Here is a 17,193-nt window from a genome sequence, read left to right as displayed (position 1 = left end):
AATGTAGCAATACCAAAAAGGAAAAGGAAAATGACAACATTGTACTGCAGATAGCTCAAAGAAGAATTATAATGAAAACTATATTAACAAACAATATTGAAACTCCCAATAAGAATATTATATATTAAAATTATGGAATGTGATGAAAGCCATACTTAGAAGAAAATATGTAGCCTTACTTTTATCATTAAATAATGAAAACAAAATACGTTGACTATTGATTGAAAGCTTACATTATGTAGGGCCTTAACATAATATACTTAGTTTAATCTTTGTAGACTTATGAGGTAGATACTGTTTTTTTATTTTTTATAATAGTTAGGAGGTATTTACTATATTAACCTGTTTCTTGATTCAATGCCACAAATATTCATCAAATGCTCATCATATATACACAGATGAATACCAGATATTTTCTACCCTGCAAACATCTAGACAGTGTGTTTATGATATAGATGAGGAAGATGCAGCTCACATTATGATTCTAATTAACCTCACTGCTAAAATTTGACTGTATTAAATGCTAAAAATGATGCATAATCACAGTACTGTGGGGGGGGGGTCGGTGTTGTGGGTTTAGTGGTTAAAGCTGCTGCCTGTGACACCAGCATCACACATGGGCATCAGTTTGTGTCTAGATGCTCCACTTCTTATCCAACTCCCTACTAATGGTCTTGGAAATGCAGTAGAAAGATGCCCTAAGTGTTTGGGCCCCTGCCATCCACATGGGAGACCTGGATGAAGCTCCTGGCTTCGTCCTGGCTCAGTTCTTGTTTTTGCGGCCATCTGGGGAGTGAACCAGTTGATGGAAGATCTCTCTCTCTCTCTCTCACTCTTTCAGATAATAAATCTTTTTTTAAAAAAAGAAGCCAAATGTGGTGCTTGTAGCTCTAAGCTGCTCAAACAATTAATCAATGTAAGTGAAGCAAGAAGAGCATATACATTTTCATTTTATTAAAATATTGCATAAATACAGAGCAGTTGGGCACATCCATTCTAAGGCACTGTTCTGGTTGAATGCAAGTCCACAAGAGAGAAAAGAGAAGCCATTACATTCAATATTTTTCATCTCTACATTCAGACTCCTCCCATGTTACATGTTTATTGCTACTGGGATCTCCATTTTAACCCCAGAATTATAGCAGCATCATACAGGGACCTGGATGTCAAGAATTAAAGACACATCCTGGCTCTAGCACTTTGATATGATTTGGCACTTGATTATAAACTCTCTTGCATTATTCTCCATTTGTTTCCCAACTCTTGTTTAACTAAAGATATAAACTCTTTATGAGCCTGACTCATGACTTATTTTCTTTACCATTAAGTCTAGAACAGGACTAATTAGGTACATGGTATATACCCTCCCAAATACTTATATCTCATTCCCGAGAACTGCAAAGGATTAGAGTAGATATACTCTAATTCTTTAATTCTAATTTAAGGATTAGATGACCAGATACCTTCATAAAGGGGAAATGCTTGAATATCCAATTCTTGTATTTTATAATAAGGAACTAGGCTCAATGAATATTTTCAGGTATTAACAGTCTTAACTGACAATGAGAGTTCTTCCTTCACTATTGGAACTTTAGTTGTTAGCGTGATTATATGAGAACATTTATATAAGTAGCAGTGTATGTATGATTATAAGAAAATTCAAAGAGGGTGGGATCACTGAGAAACTTTCTAAATTAGTGACCCTTGCCTCCTTAAAATGATGTGTATGCATGTATGTGTGTGTATGTGTATATGTGTGTGTGTTTGCATGTGGGTGTATTACACAAAAGACATACATGGTTAAAAAATGTTTCATAATACCCTTGAAACACCTGGAGATAACTAGGCTTGGGAATTAACAGGAATATATTGAGAGTTATAGAAATATTTGCTTAAGGCAGTGTGTTCCAAGGGATATCCGAAAAATACTAGTTCTGTGGACTATTATTGGATGCATATGAAAAAAGTTCTGGGGCCAAGTGGATTTTGGAAACAATGAGTCAAAAGAGATGCATTTCCCCCCTTTACTAGAGGACCTCACAGATATTCTCAAATGGTGATGTACACTATGGATCTAGGTAGAGGAAACAGCAGGCAGCGATTCCTAACATTATTTGTAAAATTATCTCACAGAACTATGTTCTATGATGCATACTTAGGGAGACAGGGACTTAAAGAATGAGTAAAAATGAAAAAGCACTGAATAACAAAAGACGAGTGAAAAGCAGTGCATGCTGATTCTTCAGGGAATCTAAATGAAATTAGATTGTACTTGTACAACTTAAATTGTCAAATATATTCTTCCACAAAGAGATCTTACTTATTCTGTGAACAAAATCAATTACCAAATCAATACTGTTCCAAACAGACTAGAAAATTTTATAAAACTGAAAAATAAAGGTTAAAAATCTTAATTTTCTTAAACATAAAAAAAGTTTCAATGGAAGTAATTCAGATCCTACCAGACAAATTACATACATCCTTCATCCTTGTGTTCCTGACACACTTTTACTGTTTTTACAAAATTCACTGTCTCCTTTACTGTCACCTGGGGGACAATTAAAGATCTGATCTAATATAATTATCTTTAATAAGATGCAGTAAGATAATTATGGTACTGCTGTAATAAAGGTGTCAGATAACAATGGTATCTAAGGATTGTCATCATTTATGGTTGTTTTGAACACAAGGTTTTTCACTGTAATTAAAAAAAGAGTTCTGGAGACAGCATAAATCAAATATAAGAACTCATATGCCTTGGAAGATGGGTTTTTAAAAATAACAAACAAAAATTTGTTATAAGCCCAAAGAGGTTCTTCCAAGACAAATAGGCTGCTATAGGTTAAGATGCTTTTGAGTTAGTGTCAACTTCTGTAGGATCTGTTTCCCTTAACAATTCTTAAAGAAGTCCTCTAAAGTGAGTGACTTGGTGCATAATAAGGCCTGCTCTCTGTCTGAAGCTTTTTGAACAATGGCTACACTTGTAAGGCTTCTCCCCAGTATGGATTCTTAAATGAATAACCAGGCTTGGTCTCTGTCTAAAGCTTTTCCCACAATAATTACATTTGAAAGGTCTCTCTTCAGTGTGTGTTCTCTGATGCAAAGTAAGTGCTGTCAATCGACTAAAACTTTTCCCACAATTAGGACATCTATGAGGTTTTTCACCTGTATGGGTTTTCAGATGTCTTTTAAGACTTGATCCATGACAGAAACTTTTCCCACACTCAAGGCATTTATATGTTTCTTCTTCAGAATGGGTTCTCTGGTGCCCAATAAGGTGTGACCTCCGAGTGAATCGCTTTTTACACACGGTGCACTCATAGGGCCTCTCCCCCGTATGAAGTCGTTGGTGTCGATAAAGGTCTGAACTACGGAGGAATCTTTTCCCACATTCAGGGCATTTGTGAGGTTCCTCTCCTGAATGAATTCTCTGATGCCCAGTAAGTTGTGACTTCCGAGCAAAGCATTTTCCACACTGTGGGCATCGATGAGGTTTCTCTCCTGGATTCTTTTTCTTGTGGGGTTTAGGGTTGAGAGGTTCTTCTAAGTTGGAGCTCTCAGCTGTCTCTCCTAGAGTGGGGGTCTGATGATCTACAAGTTTTGTTAAATCTGGCTGTAAGTCCTCTGGAGGGGGTTCCCAGTGATTTTCTAACTGTGCATATTCTTTTTGCACAATGGGACCATGGAGGGCATTCCCCTCTAAAGTTACAATAAATGGATACATATTCTCCAGTTTTTTCTGTTTTGAAGTATCTTCTTCATTTTCTAACCCAATCTCAAAACCTGGGAGAGAAACAGAAATTGCAGATATCATTTACTCCATGGAGAAAAGGAAAATGAAGAGTTTTATTAAACCACTAAAAAGGAATATAGAAGTTTCTAAACAAAATTCCAAACTTTACCCGATTGAGGTTGAATTCTACTTTTCTTCCTTCCATAGTAAATCAATGAACAATTACTTACCTATCTTGGAATCAAGTAATTGCTTCATTTCTTTGGAATCCTGTAGTTCCTTAATCCATGGTTCTTCTCTCTGCTCCAATGGGAAGTTCACATCAAGCTTTGGTAATGGATATCCTGGCCACAACAAAGAAAGGGAAGCATGATGGTTTGACTCATCGAAGATCTTTCCAAAATTTAGGCTGAGTTTTGGACACATGGCCTATTCATATTAACTTTCTCTTCAATTACTTTTATTTCATCTGGAGTCACAAGAATCATTTTAAATCTATAATTTATCTACTCTCATAAGCAGATTCTGTCATCTGCTTTATTTTTCTTCCAATTTATGGATCATACTTTCCTGGTAACATGCACTCCTCATACTTTTTGTTGGAAATTATATATTTAAACTGGACATTATACTAATCCTATGTCACCCCAGGGCTTTTTTATTGTTATTTGCTTGAATATTTGTTTGTTTATCTGTAGCTTGTAAATATTGGATAATTTCTGTGAAGTCCATTCCACCCTGCAATACTAATTATTATCAGGCATAAGTAATGTTAATATGAGATTGTTCCTTCTGGCGTGCATCCTTAGGTATACACAGTCATCCTGGAGAGCCAGTTGGTTTTACAGGGTCAGAGAAAAATATTTGAAGAAATATTGACCTCAAACTTTCCCAAATATACTGAAAAATATTAATATGTACATCTAGGAAGCTCAGTTCTGAGTAGAATAACAAGGAAATCCATAAACACAAGATTCTAAAAACCACACAAAAGGATAGACTCATCACTCATAAGGGAATACCAATGAGATTAAAAGCTGTTTTCAATTTGTTAAGTCAACAACAGGAGTCACTGTGCACTTACTCCTCATGTAGGATCTTTGTCCTTAGTGTGCTGTACATTGAGATTTAATGCTATAACTAGTACTCAAACAGTATTTTTCACTTTATGTTTCTGTGTGGGAGCAAACTGTTGAAATCTTTACTTAATACATGCTAAACTGATCTTCTGTATATAAAGAGAATCGAAAATGAATCTTGATGTGAATGGAAGGGGAGAGGGAGTGGATAAGGGGAGGGTTGCAGGTTGGAAGGACGTTATTGGGGGGAAGCCATTGTAATCAATATTCTGTACTTTGGAAATTTATATTCATTAAATAAAAGTAAAAAAAAAAGCTAAGTTTTCCTCAGAAACAAGGGAGGATAGAAGGCAGTAATATAACATAGTCAAAGTGCTCAAAGAAAAATGAAAATTGTCCATGAAGAATATTTTATCCAGAAAAGCTGTTGTTCCAAACTCACTTTGAAATAAAGATATTCTTGAGAAAATAAACTGAAAGAATTTGTTGCCAGCAGCCTTGCCTGACAAGAAATACTAGTAAGCACTTCCTCAGTCTGAATGCAGGTAACCCCAGATGGTAATTCGAACCCACATGGAAAAAACAGCACAAGTAAAGGTAATTACATAAGTTGAAAAGATAATTTAAATAAAAAATTTTACATCTTCTTTTCTTTTAAAAGATTATAAAGCAACTGAATAAAACAATATGTATACAGTGTTTTCCTGGGCATATAACATATGAAAATGTAATATATTTGCCAATAAAGACATAAATGAGGTGGGTAAGGATAAAGTGCATTGGGTTAGAGAAATGACCCCAGTTGCTAACCCAAATCCATTGGAACAAATGAAGAAAGTCAGAAATGATAAACAGTGTTAATGTAACATAACCTTTCACATATAATTGTTTTCCTTTCTTCTCTAAAGAGAATTAACTTTTAAAGACACTCTCTTCTTTCAAAAGAAAGAATATTTGAAGACTCTCTTTAAAACTCTTAGAATTATATAAAGTAATAGTAATAATGTATTTCTGGGTTTATGACACTGTTAATATAACATGTATAATAGTAATGCCACAAAAACAGGGAAAAGCAAATGGAACTATATATGAAAAATGATTTTATATTTCAGTGGCAGTAAGTCAGTATAACTTAAGCCAATTGTGGGTTAAGATGTACAAGGTAAATCATAGAACAACCTCTAAGGAAATAACTTTTAAAAGTGAAAATTAATTAAGGTAAATAAAATATTATATTAGAAATATTTACTTAATGCAAAAGAAGGTGGTAAAAGAGGACCAGAGGAACAAGAAATCATGAGGCATATAGAAAACAGAAAGCAAAATGGCAGATGTAAATCCAATAATATAGAAATAATATTAGGCGGTTGGAGTTGTGATGAAGAAGGTTAAGCCTCCCTCTCTGATGCCAACATGCCATATGGGTGCTGGTTGGAGTCCTGGCTGTTCCACTTCTGATCCACCTCCTTGCTAATGCACCTGAGAAGGTAGCAGAATATGGTTCAAGTGCTTGGGCCCCTGGACCCACGTGGGAGACCTAGATCCTGGCTCCAGACCAGCCCAGCTCTGGCCATCTGGGGAGTGAACCAGTAGATGGAAGGCCTCTCCCTCTCTCTCTCTCTCTCTTTCTCTCTCCGTGTATAAATCTTGCCTTTCAAATAAATGAACAAATCTTGGAAGGAAAGAAGGAAAGAAGGAGGGAAGGAGGAAGGAAGGAGGGAGGGAAAAATAAAATTAGGGACAGGCTTTTGGCTTAGTGGTTACGCCACTGGTTAGGATATCTGCATTCCTACACTGGATTCAGTAGCTGGGTTCAGTAGCTGGCTCCAGCTCCTGATTCCAGCTTCCTGCTAATGTGGATCCCGGAAAGCAGGAATTATGGTTCAAATGATTGGCTTTCTGTCACCTACATGGGAAACATGGATTAAATTCCCAGTTCCCTGTTTCACACTCTGATCTGAAGCCAGGGGCCAGGTGCTTCTCCTGGTCTCCCATGCGAGTGCAGGGCCCAAGCACTTGGGCCATCCTCCACTGCACTCCCGGGCCACAGAAGAGAGCTGGACTGGAAGAGGGGCAACCGGGACAGAATCTGTCGCCCCAACCGGGACTAGAACCTGGGGTGCTGGCGCCGCAGGCTGAGGATTAGCCTAGTGAGCCGCGGCACCAGCCCATATATACACTTAATTATAGAATATGAAAATACTTGCAGCAAAGATCAACAGAAATAGAACTAAACAATTCAACAATAGTAGGTGGATATTTGAATAACCCCTTGCACTAATGGATAGAAAATCTAGACAGAAGATCAACAATAGAAGATACAAAAATACTGTAAACCAACTAAATATAACAGATATTCATAGAACACTCCATTAACAGTAGCAGAATATGTATTTTTCCAACAATTTTCCTATAAAAAATTCTCCAGGAAAGATATAGTGCTACATCATAAAACAAATGTTCTGAAATTTAAAAAGATTATAATTGCAAAGTCAAGTCTCCCACCAAAATGGAATATTAGAAATAATTACGGCTGGTGCCGCGGCTCAATAGGCTAATCCTCCACCTAGTGGCACCGGCACACCGGGTTCTAGTCCTGGTCGGGGTGCCGCATTCTGTCCCGGTTGCCCCTCTTCCAGGCCAGCTCTTTGCTGTGGCCCGGGAAGGCAGTGGAGGATGGCCCAAGTGCTTGGGCCCTGCACCCCATGGGAGACCAGGAGAAGCACCTGGCTCCTGGCTTTGGATCAGCGCGGTGCGCTGGCCGCATGGCGCCAGCCGTGGCGGCCATTGGAGGGTGAACCAACGGCAAAAGGAAGACGTTTCTGTCTGTCTCTCTCTCACTGTCCACTCTGCCTGTCAAAAAGAAAGAAAGAAAGAAAGAAAGAAAGGAAGGAAGGAAGGAAGGAAGGAAGGAAGGAAGGAAGGAAGGAAGGAAGGAAGGAAGGATTACATCGCTTCTCAGCCTTTTGGCTAAGATCAAATGTAGAAATAATGACAGAAATAAATTTGAGGATCTTACAAATAATATGGAAATTAAACAACACACTCCTAAATAACCAATGAAGAAATAAAAATTGAAATTAGAGATATTTTTAGATAGCAAAATGATGCTGTTTTGATTACAGTAGCCCTGTAGTATGTCTTGAAATCTGGTATTGTGATGCTTCCAACTTTATTCCTGTTCAAGACTGATTTGGCTATTTGGGAGTCTTTTGTGTTTCCATATGAATTTTAGTTTTTTTTCCCCTAATTCTGTAAAGAATGATATTTTTTTCCCATTGGTATTTTGATGGAGATTTCATTGAACCTGTAAATTGCTTGGATAGTATGGACATTTAATAATAGTAATTCTTCCAATCCATGAATATAGAAGGTCTTTCCATTTTGTGTGTTTGTGTGTGCGTGTTTGTGTATGTTTTCTTCAATCTGTTTCATTGGTGCTTTGTAATTTACATTGTCGAGGTCTTTCACATCCTTGGTTAAGTTTACTCCAAGGTACTGAAATTTTTTGTAGTTATCATGAAATGGGATTGGTCTTGTAAATTCTTCTTAGTGAGCTTACTGTTGATGTATAAAAATACTACCGATTTTCGTGTGTTGATTTGGCATGCTGTAACTTTACAGAATTTACCTATTATTTCTAATAGTTTCTTAATGGTTCCACTCTATATAGAATCATCTCATCTGCAATCAGGAATAATTTAATCTCCTCCAATTTGTATGCTAGTTTTTTTCCTCTTGCCTAATAGCTCTGGATAACACTTCCCGAACTATATTGAGTAAGAGCAATGAGAGTGCACCTCCTTGTCTGGTTCTAAATTTCAGTGGAAATGATTTCAGCTTTTATCCATTTAATATAATGTTGGCTGTGATTTTGTCATTTGCAGCCTTTATTGTGATGAGGTATATTTCTTACATATCTAACTTGTTCAAGTTTTTTTATCATGAATGGATTCTGCATTTTATCAAATGCTTTTTCTGCATTTGTTGAGTGATCATACAATTTTATCCTTCAATATGTTAACATGATGTATTATGTTTATTGATTTGCATATATTGAATCATTCCTGCAACCCAGGAAAAATCCCACTTGGTCAGGGCAAATGATTTTTTGATGAGCCGTTGACTCTATTTGCTAGTATTTTGTTGAGAATTTTTGCACTGATGTTAATCAGGAATCTTGGCCTACAGTTTTCTTTTATTGTTGTGTGGTTTTGGAAGCAAGGTAATGCTGGTTTTGTAAAATGAGTTCATAAGGGCTCTCTTTCTTTTGATTGTTTTTATAAAGAATTGGTGTTAGTTCTTCCTTAAAAGTTTGGTAGAATTCAGTGGTGTGGCCATAAAAATAGACACATACACCAACAGAACAGAACAGAGACACCAGAAAGAAATCCATGCATCTGTAGCCAACTTATCTTTGACAAACATGCTAAAAACACTCCCTGGAGAAAGGACAATCTCTTCAATAAATGGTTCTGGGAAAACTGATTTCCACATGCAAAAGTTTGAAATAAGACTTCTGCCTTTCAACCTATACAGAAATCAACACACTGCTTTCCCAGGCCAAAAGCAGAGAGCTGGATTGGAAGTAGAGCAGCCAGGACATGAACTGGTGCCCATATGGGATGCTGGTGCTGCAAGCAGAGGCTTAACACATTACACCACAGCATTGGCCTCAGGCAATAATTTTTTTTTTTTTTTTGGATAAGATGCCAAAAGCACAGGCAATAAGAACACATACAGACAAAGGAGATTTTATCAAACCACGAAGCTCTGTTCATAGTGAAGAGGCAACCAACAAAATTGGAGAAAATATTACTAAACTGTGCATCTGATAAAGGATTAATATCCAGAATACACAAGGAATTTAAAAATCTCAACAATCCCTTTATTTATTTATTTATTTTGACAGGCAGAGTTAGACAGTGAGAGACAGAGAGACAGAGAGAAAGGTCTTCCTTTTTCCGTTGGTTCACCCCCCAAATGGCTGCCACGGCTGGTGCGCTGCGCCAATCTGAAGCAAGGAGCCAGGTGCTTCTTCCTGGTCGCCCATGTGGGTGCAGGGCCCAAGCACTTGGGCCATCCTCCACTGCCTTCCAGGGCCACAGCAGAGAGCTGGACTGGAAGAGGAGCAACCAGGACAGAATCCGGTGCCCCAACTGGGACTAGAACCTGAGGTGCCGGCACCGCAGGTGGAGTATTAGTGAGTCGCGGCACTGGCCTCAACAATCCCTTTAAGAAATGGGCAAAGGATCTATACAGACATTCTTGAAAAGAAGAAATACATGAATAAGCGCCTAGGGGCAGGTGTTTGGCCTGGCAATTACTCTGCTAGGGACCCCTACATCCCATAGTGGAGTGCCTGGGTTCAAGTCTCGGCTGCATTTCTGATTCCAGCTTCCTGCTATTGTGTAATCTAGGAGGCAGTAGGTGACAGCTCAAGTAGTTGAGTCCCTTCCACTCACATGTGAGACCCAGCTTGAGTTCCTGGCTCCTGGCCACCACTTGGCCCTGCCCTGGTCATTGCAGGCATTTCACTCCCATCAATCAGTACATGGGAGCTCTCTGTCTTTTTGTCTCTCTGCTGTTCAAATAAATAAGTAAATATTCTAAATGCTCAGTTATATACCAGCCATCAGGGATATGCAAAGAAAAACCACAATGAGGTATTATTTCACTCCAGTTAGAATGGCTACACACTGGGGCCAGCACAGTGGCGTATTGGGTAAAGCTGCCACCTGTGGTGCCCATATCCCATATGGGTACTAGTTTGAGTCCCAGCTGCTCTACTTCCAATCCAACACCCTGCTAATGTGCCTGGGAAAGCAGCGGAAGATGACCCAAGTACTTGGGCCCTTGTACCCATATGGGAGATCTGGAAATAGCTCCTGGTTCCTGGCTTCTGATCGGCCCAGCTCCAGGCACTGAAGCCATTTGGGGAGTGAATCAGTGGATCAGAGATCTCTCTGTCTCTGTCTCTGTCTCTGTCTCTTTCTCTCTGTAACTCTGCCTTTAAAAAAAAGAGAAGAATGGCTATTAACCAAAAGTTAAAAAAAAAAAAAAGCTGGTGAGGTTGTATAGAAAAAGGAACCTTAATACACTATTGGTAGGAATGCAAATTAGTAAGCCATTGTGGTGAACAGTATAAAGGTTCTTCAAAATACTAAAATTAAAATTATCCAGCATTCTAACTTCTAGGTATATAATCAAAGGAAATGAATTCAGCATATGAAAGAGATAATCTGCACTCCCATGTTCACTGCAGACTATTCACAATAGCCAAGATATGGAATCAACTTAGACATACATCAATGGATGAATGCATAAAAATGTGGTATATCTACACATAATGGAATGTCACTCAGCCATAAAGAAGAATGAAATCCTGACAACTGTAACAAAATGGATGGAACTGGACATCATTTTGCTAAGTGAAATAAGCAAAACACAGAAAAACAAACAGCATAATTTTTCTCTCATATGTAGAAGGCAAAATGTGCATGCACATGTGTGTGCACATGTATGTGTCTGTAGTTGATATGAATCTAAAATAGTGATTACCAAAGGCTGGAAAGAGTGGCTGGGATTGAGAAAGATTTGATAATGGGCACCAAAATGCAGTTGGGTGAATACACTTTGTGTGTCTGTGTGGGTGCAATCTGTTGAAATCTTTACTTAGTATATACTAAGTTGATCTTCTGTATATAAAGATAATTGAAAGTGAATCTTAATGAAGAATGGGATGGGAGAGGGAGTAGGAGATGGGATGGTTTGCGGGTGGGAGGGTGGTTATGGGGGGAAAACCGCTATAATCCAAAAGTTGTACTTTCAAAATTTATATTTATTAAATAAAAGTTAAAAAAGGAAATAGTATTATACCCAATAAAATTCACAGGGATTTCATGTTTACATCCAAAATTTAAAAATTAAAAAAATGTAATTAGAACATGGTATGAAGTACTGCCCAATTCTAGATTCAAAAATAAAGCCAGTTAATAACATTAAAATTAAAAAAAAAACTAGATACAACATAAAAACAAATATTTTGAGATAAAAGAAAATGAAAACACTGCATATAAAAACATAAGGACACAGATAAAGCAGTGCATGGGGGGAAAGTTATAGCTGCAAATGTCTATATTGAAAGGGAAAAAAAACTCAATAACCTCAGTTTCAACCTAAAAATACTAGAAAAAGAAGAGTAAACTAAACCCAAAACAATAGGGAAGAAGGAAATAATAAAGATTAGAGTAGAATTTAATGAAACACAAGACTGCAAGACAACAGAGAAAGCTGCTGAAACCAAGATTGTTTCTTTGAAAACATCAACAAAATTAACAAACCTTTAGCTAGCTTAGACAAAAAGAGAGAAAATTCAAATTAATATAGTCATAAATGAAAGATGATGTACTACTACAAACCTTTTAGAAATAAAAAATTTAACAGCGATCACTTTTCAGTTAAGTTTCAGCACTTAAGAATAATTGTGTATTGATTACAGTATTCAAAATATAAGAGTGGGAATAAGAGAGGGAAGAGATGTGCAATTTGGGACATGCTCAAGCTGACTTACCTCAAACGGTAGAGTTAGAAACATACCAGGGGATTCCAATTCAATCCCATCAAGGTGGCATGTACCAATGCCATCTCACTAGTCCCAGTGATCAATTTCTGTTCACAATTGATCATAATGATAGGACTAAGAACCAAAGGGATCACATAAACAAGAATAGTGTCTGCAAATACTAGCTGATAGAATAAAAAAAGGAGAGCACGATCCAACATGGGAAGTGAGATACACAGCAGAGCCATACAATGGCAGATGTCCTAAACAGAACTCTGGCCTCAGAATCAGCCCTTAAGGCATGCGGATCTGGCTAAAGAGCCCATGAGAGTATTTCAGGCATGGAAAGCCAAGACACTCTGGCAAAAAAAAAAAACCTAAATGAAAGATCTCTGCGAGTGAGATCCCAGTGGAAAGAATGGTCATCAAAGAAGGAGGTACCTTTCTCTGAAGGGAGGAGAGAACTTCCACTTTGACCATGGCCTTGTCTAAATATGACCAGAGTCAGTGAACTCAGGGGGCTTCCATAGCATTGGCAACTCATGACAAGAGCCTAGGGTGATTACTGATGCCATAAACAAGAGTGTCAATTTGTTAAGTCAACAACAGGAGTCACTGTGCACTTACCCCTTATGTAGGATCTCTGTCCTTAGTGTGCTGTACATTGAGATTTAATGCTATAACTAGTACTCAAACAGTATTTTTCACTTTATGTTTCTGTGTGGGAGCAAACTGTTGAAATCTTTACTTAATGTATGTTAAACTGATCATCAGTATATAAAGAGCATCGAAAATGAATCTTGATGTGAATGGAAGGGGAGAGGGAGTGGGAAAGGGGAGGGTTGCGGGTGGGAGGGACGTTATTGGGGGGAAGCCATTGTAATCCATAAGCTGTACTTTGGAAATTTATATTCATTAAATAAAAGTTAAAAAAAGAAAAAGAAAAGAAAAAAAAGAAATAAAAAATTATAAAGAAATACTATAAACAAATGGATGGCAATAAAGTAGAAATAATTTTAGGATGAAATATACAAATTCCTAGAAACATACACACCATCCACATTGACTCAAGAAGAAACAAAGGGGTCTTTGTTGTGGTATAATGGGTTAAACCACCACCTGCAATGCCAGTATCAGTTTTGAGTCCCAGTTCTCCACGTATGATTCAGCTCCCTGCTAATGTGCCTGGGAAAGCATTGGAAGATGGTCCAAGTGCTTAGGTCCCTGCACCCAAGTGGGAGACCTGGAAGAAGCACCTGGCTTCAGCCTGGGCCAGCCCCAGCCGCTGCAGCCATTTGGGGAGTGAACCAGCAGATTGAAGATCAATCTCTCTCTAACTCTTTCAAATAAACAAAGATAATATTTTTTTAAAAAGCAAAGAAATAGAAAATCTTAATAGACCTAAACAAGTAAAAAGATTTAATTGGTAATCAGAACAATTCCCAGAAAGAAAAGCCCAAGTTTGGTGAATTCTGTTAGACATTTAAAGAATTTATACTGATTCTACATCATCTCTTCTTTAAGAATAACTGAACACTTTACTTACTTTACTGGTGTAAGGAAAGAAAGATATATAAATGGTATAGAGTTGAGGTTCCACACGTATTTCGATTTACAGTTAACAGATTTTTGATAAAGGTGGCAAGAATATTTATTGGGGAAAAATAATCTCTACAACAAATGGTCTTAAGACAATTGGATATTTGCTTACAAATTAATGACATTTATTTCCTATGTCATATCACATAAACAAATCAATTCAAAATAGATCAATGATTCCAACATAAGAAATAAATCCATAATACTCTTAGAAGGAAGCATATGCATTAATCTTTGTGATCTTGGAGTAGGCAACAATTTCATAAAAATGATGCCTGAAGCATAAGCAACACAAGGAAAATTTAACAACTCTTCACAAATGCAGTAACTCTTCACAAATACTTCTAAAAACTAGAGGAGAAAAGACTTCCCTACTCATTCTATGAAGTAATTATCACCCTGGTAACAAAACCATACAAAGACAGTAAAAAAGAAAAGGAAACTAAGACCAGCATGTCTTATTAATATATAGGTAAAAATTTGAAACAAAATACTAGCAAATCAAATACAGTAAAATATAACAAAAGTACACACCAGGACCAACGGGGTATTTATCTCAGATATGCAAGATGGGTTTACCATTTAGAAACTAAGGTAATACACCATTACAATAGAATGGCAAGCAGAAACTACATTATCATCTCAAAATATGCAGAAAAAGTTGACAAAATTCATCCCTGTTTCCTGATAAAAACATTAGAGCTAGTAATAAAAGGAAACTTCCTCATCTTGATAAAAGGAAACTACGAAAGATTCACAGCTAATAACATAACTATTGGTGAAAGACTAAATATATTTTATCTGATATCAATAACAAGACAAGGAACAAAACACCTTCTATTCAATATTGCACTAGAAAGCCTTGTCAAAAGAAATAAAACATACCAGCTTGGAACATAGCAAGTGATACTAACTCTTTTCACAGAAGTCATGATATTGTATATAAAACAATCAGAACTAAAAAACAAGTTCAGTAAGTTTTTTTAAGAGATGCATTTATTTATTTTGAAAATGAAAGGTACAGAAATGGCCACAATGGTCAGAGCTGGGTTGGTCCTCTGCTGCTACTTTCCCAGGCACACTAGCAGGGAGTTGGATCAGAAGTGGAGCAGCCAGAACTCGAACCAGTGCCCATATGGGTGGCTGGTGTTGCGGGCAGCAGCTTTACCCACCACAACATAATGCCAGCCCAAAGAAGCAAAGTTTTAGGGTAGTACAAGCCTAGAGGTCCAGAAGATCTCAATATCAAAGTCAGGAAAAAGAGTTTTGAGAATGACAGATACTATCTATCTGGTTATTCATATCCTATAGAGCATGAACTTGAAATGCTTAAGGTTGCAATTTTCCGTACATGTTGCTTTGAAGACAGGCCTAGACCCTTTCCTTGGGAGAAAGGGAAACTATAACCTAAAACCAAGCAGGTGTGTCTCGTGGGCTTCCTGTTTTGGCTCTCAAGTCCTGCTACTATTTTCTGTACAGCACCAAATAAGGAGGCTTGGGTACTTTCACTTTTGTTCTTCATCCCCAGCATTATACTCCTAGCGCCAGCTTTCAAAAAGCTTGGCCCAGCAGTGTTGTGGTGCAGTGGGTTAAGCAGCTGCTTACAATACCAGCATGCTATATAAATGCTGGTTCAAGTCACTGTTAATGTGCCTGGGAAAGCAGTGAATCCATCCATGTAGGAGACCAGGATGGAGTTCCAGGTTCTTGGCTTTGGCATGGCCCAGCCTTAGCCATTACATCCATCTGGGGAGTGAACTAGTGGACAGAAGATCTCTCTCTCTCTCTCTCTTTCTCTCTCTTTCCCTCCCTCTTCCTCTCTCTATAACTGTGCTTCAAAATAAATAAAATGAATCTTCAAAAAAAAAAAAAAAAAAACAAAAACCTTGGTCCCCAATTACTTGCCATCAGTCATTCCCCAGACCCTGGATGCAGAGAACATGTGCTTGTATTTCAATTTCTTCATGGATGTTAACCTAATGAACTTATGTGTGTACACACCCCACTCCAACCCTCTCGCCCTCAGCAACATTTAGATACTCCTGGATGCTATCACCAGTTTGTACTCTGTGTAGTCTCACAGCCTATGTCAGCTAATGCTACTTCCCATATACCTTTGGCCCCATTATACATTGAATAAAATACCATTGCTAATCCTGAATAAAACTGACACTTATTTAAAAGGTTTCCAAAGTTATAGCCTACTCCTGTATGCCAAGATGGTGAGAAAAATCTATATCTCTTACATAGCCAAGATAAGTGAAAGTCAGAAGAATTTGGCACTTTCATATGCTATGGTGGGAAAACAGACTGGTACAATAATTTCAGGGGACAATTTCATAGTATCTATATACTTTTAAGCACTCATTAATGAATTGATCCCACTTTTAGAAATTTATGCCATCAACACCTGCATACAGGGCTAGTGTTTTGGTGCAGTGTGTAAAGCCACTGCCTGCGACACTGGCATCCTGGATGGGCGCTGGTTCCAGTCCCAACTGCTCCACTTCCCACCCAGCTTCCTGCTAATGGCCTGCGAAAAGCAGCAGAAGATGGTTCAAGTCCTTGGGCCCCTGCCACCCATGTGGAAGACCTGGATGAAGCTTCTCACTCCTAGCTATGGGGAAACTTCAAAAAGTTCATAGAGAATGGAATGAAAAGATAATGGTGCATTGTCCATGAATTTCTTGAAGTACCATCATATGTGTGCTCATTGCATGCTTTCAAGCTTGGCTCCATGGCTTTTGGGTCCATGGTAAATGGAAATAAGAAAGCAGACCCCAGAGCCTACTTCTGTCAGTGGACTCTTCTATTTATCTTCTATGTACACTAGTCTGTGAAGCTAGTATTATCACCTGATGAGTAGTTTTAAGTAATAGAGAAAACATCAACAGTTGATCAGCTGATAGAAGAGTCCTGCAGGCAGAAACCAAAACCTTCTCATGTCTTCTGTGTTTGAGACATAGTTTGAATGTTAGTTTCCCAGTGACAAAAACAATGTATTGCCTAGGATGTTAAACTCATTTCCTTGCTTTTGTTGAGATTCATCATGACTATATTCTATTTGTTCTAATATAATTTAATAAATTCACTCAAAAATTAATTGAAGGAAAAGAAAAAAAGAATTTAGCTTTTATCTGAAAGACTGAAGTAAAAAGTAAAAGATTAGAAGCAGGGCTAGAGTTGTGACACAGCAGGTTAAGCTGCTGCCTGCGATG

At 37.7% G+C, this 17,193-nt stretch overlaps 1 protein-coding gene across 4 annotated transcripts in view; it reads right to left on the bottom strand.

Moving 5' to 3' along the window:
• The window catches only part of ZNF449 (zinc finger protein 449), a 34,927-nt gene that overhangs the window by 9,461 nt on the left and 8,273 nt on the right, over positions 1-17,193 (bottom strand). For 3 of the 4 annotated variants that reach the window (XR_011385470.1, XM_002720320.5, XM_070066761.1), the window contains exons 4-5: positions 3,964-4,077; positions 3,166-3,783 (exon numbers count right to left, since the gene is read on the bottom strand). Coding sequence is in view for 3 of the 4 variants with exons in the window: in XM_002720320.5 (XP_002720366.2) it covers positions 3,166-3,783; positions 3,964-4,077 (732 nt within the window). In the remaining variant the exon portion in view is untranslated. Of the gene's footprint in view, positions 1-932; positions 3,784-3,963; positions 4,078-17,193 lie in introns of those variants that run through there. The other variant, XM_008273242.4, reaches the window with a different exon arrangement.

The sequence above is a fragment of the Oryctolagus cuniculus genome, chromosome X, assembly GCF_964237555.1.
Source record: "Oryctolagus cuniculus chromosome X, mOryCun1.1, whole genome shotgun sequence".
NCBI lineage: Eukaryota > Metazoa > Chordata > Mammalia > Lagomorpha > Leporidae > Oryctolagus > Oryctolagus cuniculus.
This window is presented reverse-complemented; position numbering and strand designations above follow the sequence as displayed.